This window comes from Fulmarus glacialis, unplaced genomic scaffold (genome assembly GCF_000690835.1).
Source record: "Fulmarus glacialis isolate BGI_N327 unplaced genomic scaffold, ASM69083v1 scaffold19081, whole genome shotgun sequence".
NCBI classification, from domain to species: Eukaryota; Metazoa; Chordata; class Aves; order Procellariiformes; family Procellariidae; genus Fulmarus; species Fulmarus glacialis.
This window is the reverse complement of record NW_009194908.1, coordinates 4140-7211: the sequence shown is the minus strand read 5'-3', so window position 1 is coordinate 7211 and position 3072 is coordinate 4140. Positions and strand designations below refer to the sequence as shown.

The window sequence follows — 3072 nt, the reverse complement described above, 5'->3', positions numbered from 1 at the left end:
CCGCTGCCATCCTGGACTTTGGGAGTCACCTCCACGGAAAAACCTCTTTGGCACAAGAGTTTGGAGGAAAGCCCGGCTGCGGGAATGCTTTCAAGTACCTCCGGAGCCAGGTACTCGGGAGTGCCACAGAAGGTCTTCATGGTGGCTCCATCCGTGATGCCTTCCTTGCAGAGCCCAAAGTCGGTGATTTTGATGTGGCCGTCTTTGTCCAGCATGAGGTTTTCCAGCTGGAAAAAAACAAAACAAAACAAAACAAAAACAAGCAGACAGGTGGGAGAAAAGGTCTGGAGCTGAGCGAAGTCGGGAGCATGGGAGCGGGACGCTGCTCCCCAAAAGGCTCCGTCGGACGGCTGGGGTCTCGATCCGTCGCCGCGTGATGGAGACGAGGGTGACACCTCCCCACAGGGCAGGTTCAAGCCGAGCTCCCGCCCTCCCTCCTGCACCAACACCTGCGAAAACATCCCCAGCCCCGGGCGGAGGGCGGCTCTTCACCACCCACAGCGAGCGGGAGCGGAGAAAGGCAGCAACATCCGCCGGCTGAAACCCTTCGAGGTCTCTCAGGGTGATTTTTAGGGGCGCCGGGAGTGACTCCACACCCCCAAACACCAGCCCAGGAAGATTAAAATTGCGCCGGGGCTAAGATGGGGCGAAGGCACCGCTTACGGACGCTGCTGCTGCTGGGCTGGTACCTTAATGTCCCTGTACACCACATCCCGGGAGTGCAGGTACTCCAGTGCAGAGACTATTTCCGCGCCGTAGAAACGGGCTCGGTCCTCCGTAAAGACACGTTCTCTTGAGAGGTGGAAAAACAGCTTGAGGGAAAGAAAAAAAAAAAAAAAAGAGAAGGGAAAAGCTGATCAACAAGCGCTTAAAAAAAAAGAAAACAAACCACCACACCAGTGAAACCCGGGTTAATCGCTCTTAGCATGCAGCTAATGCGGTCATATGTGTCCTAAGCTCCTCGCCTTGAGCGGTCAAAATATTGACGGCCCCGGCTCCGCTCTGCCGGGGGAACTGGGGGGAAAATGCCGCCCTGCGCTGTCCGCAGGAGGGGCTGCGCCATCGGCTGCGTTCCCCGTCGCAAGGGAAGCGTGCTGGGGTGGAGAAACAAAGCTGTACGTGAGCGCAGGGTGGAAGGTAACGGAGCCAGTGAGGGCTGGAGGTGCTATGGTGCCTGCAGCTCCCCGAGTGAGAAGGAGGGCCCGAGGGTCCTGCTTCCTCCCCTGGACAGTCGCTTCACGCACGCAATGGCCTCGCTGCAATATCGAGTGCGAGGAAGGCAAGCAAAGAGCCAGGAAAGCTCGATTGAGAGGAGAGCAGAGCAGAGCTGCATGCTCTAACCTCCCAAAACACATGCTGAGGGGAGACCCTGGAATAAATTGTCCGCTAACGAGCTGAAAACAGCGATTTAACATGCGGACAAGATCCTTCCGAGCCCCGGGGGGAGCTTCGGGTCTTAAGGTCCCACCTCTCCGCCGTTGGCGTACTCCATGACAAAGCACAGCCGGTCGTTCGTCTGAAAGGCATATTTCAGTGCCTGCAAGAGGGGAGAAAAGGGTCTTGGAGAAGCTGCGGGGCTCGGTGCTTCCGGAAGAGGCGGCGAGGGGAAGGGAAGGGTCACAAGATCCTTCCGAGCCCCGGGGGGAGCTTCGGGTCTTAAGGTCCCACCTCTCCGCCGTTGGCGTACTCCATGACAAAGCACAGCCGGTCGTTCGTCTGAAAGGCATATTTCAGTGCCTGCAAGAGGGGAGAAAAGGGTCTTGGAGAAGCTGCGGGGCTCGGTCCTTCCGGAAGAGGCGGCGAGGGGAAGGGAAGGGTCGTTTAGGGGCGCGCTGGGCATCCCAGCGCTGCCACCAGCTGTACTTACGGTGAGGAAGGGGTGCCTGGTGTTCTGCAGCACCCGGCTCTCCGTAACAGTGTGCGCCACCTCGTCCTGCAAAGAAGGAGAAATTAAGCGCCATTTATCCCCCATCGTTTCTGGAAAAAAACTATTCCCAGAAAAAAAACAGGGGTGGGAGCTTGAAGCGCCAACCTCCACCCTGTTTTCGTCCCCGCGGGGTGAAGGGTTTGCCATCTGGATCGTCCCAAGGACGTGGCCGCAGCGCATCCCCCGAGATGGCAAGCGAGCGGACCCCCCAGTGTCACCCAACTGCACATTACAACACGTGCCCGGGGTTTTGAAATAAGGATAATTCCTGGAATCCCCCAGTACTGAGAGCACAACAGGAGCTGGCCATCGCTCGGCACATTTTGAAAGCTGTCCCAACATGCGGGGGGTTGGACTAGATGACCTTTAAAGGTCCCTTCCAACCTTTCCCATGATCCTATGAGCCCCTCAGCCCTGCCGGCTCCCGACTCTTCCCCTCACCCTCCGCTGGGGCTCAGTACGTACTTTTGCAATGATGACCTCTTTCCGTAGGATTTTCATGGCGTAATAGCGGCCAGTGGCCTTTTCCCGCACCAAGATGACTTTGCCGAAAGTGCCCTTTCCCAGGAGCTTCAGGTAATCGAAATCGTTCATGGTCTGGGGAGAAACGGGGAGACGGAGGTGAGAGTTTGTGGCATGGGCAAGCGCGATCCGGGATGGGAAAGGGTGTTCCAAGCTATTTCACCCGCGATTATACCGGTGACAGCGGACACCACGGGGATGAGGTTTATCCCAAAAACCTCCCTCATCGCTTGGCGGTCCCAATCCGCCGCAATCCCGTTTGCGGCAAGAGACGGTGCCGCGCCAGGAGCGACTTACGGCCTTGGCGCGGGTTTTGCTGACGGCCACTTCCATCTCCTCAGTGCTGGTGCTGTCGTTAGGAGATCCGCACTTGTAATCCATTGTGTCCGTCTCTGATTCCTGGTTCTTCAGGCTGTTTGCTACCGTCTGGATGGCTCGCATCCACTCCTCGCTACGGAGAAAAAGGGGATTGGTGGCACAGGCAGGTGGTGAGGATCACGGAGGGGGGCTGTGCCCGCCCCTCCGGCCTTTGCAGGTAAATGAGTCACAGACGAGAGATTTCAGGGCTCTCCTCCAGCTAGGATCAACGCAACGTGCTATTTATCCCAGATTCCCAAAGGAAG

At 57.6% G+C, this 3072-nt stretch overlaps 1 protein-coding gene across 1 annotated transcript in view; it reads right to left on the bottom strand.

Annotated features, from left to right (window-relative positions):
* AKT2 (v-akt murine thymoma viral oncogene homolog 2) overlaps positions 1–3072 on the bottom strand; it is a gene marked incomplete at its 3' end in the record, with an annotated part of 4143 nt that overhangs the window by 756 nt on the left and 315 nt on the right. The window contains exons 3-8 of the mRNA XM_009587936.1: positions 2747–2902; positions 2393–2524; positions 1868–1933; positions 1669–1737; positions 690–812; positions 99–227 (exon numbers count right to left, since the gene is read on the bottom strand). Of these exons, the coding sequence (XP_009586231.1) occupies positions 99–227; positions 690–812; positions 1669–1737; positions 1868–1933; positions 2393–2524; positions 2747–2902 (675 nt within the window). The remainder of the gene's footprint in view (positions 1–98; positions 228–689; positions 813–1668; positions 1738–1867; positions 1934–2392; positions 2525–2746; positions 2903–3072) is intronic.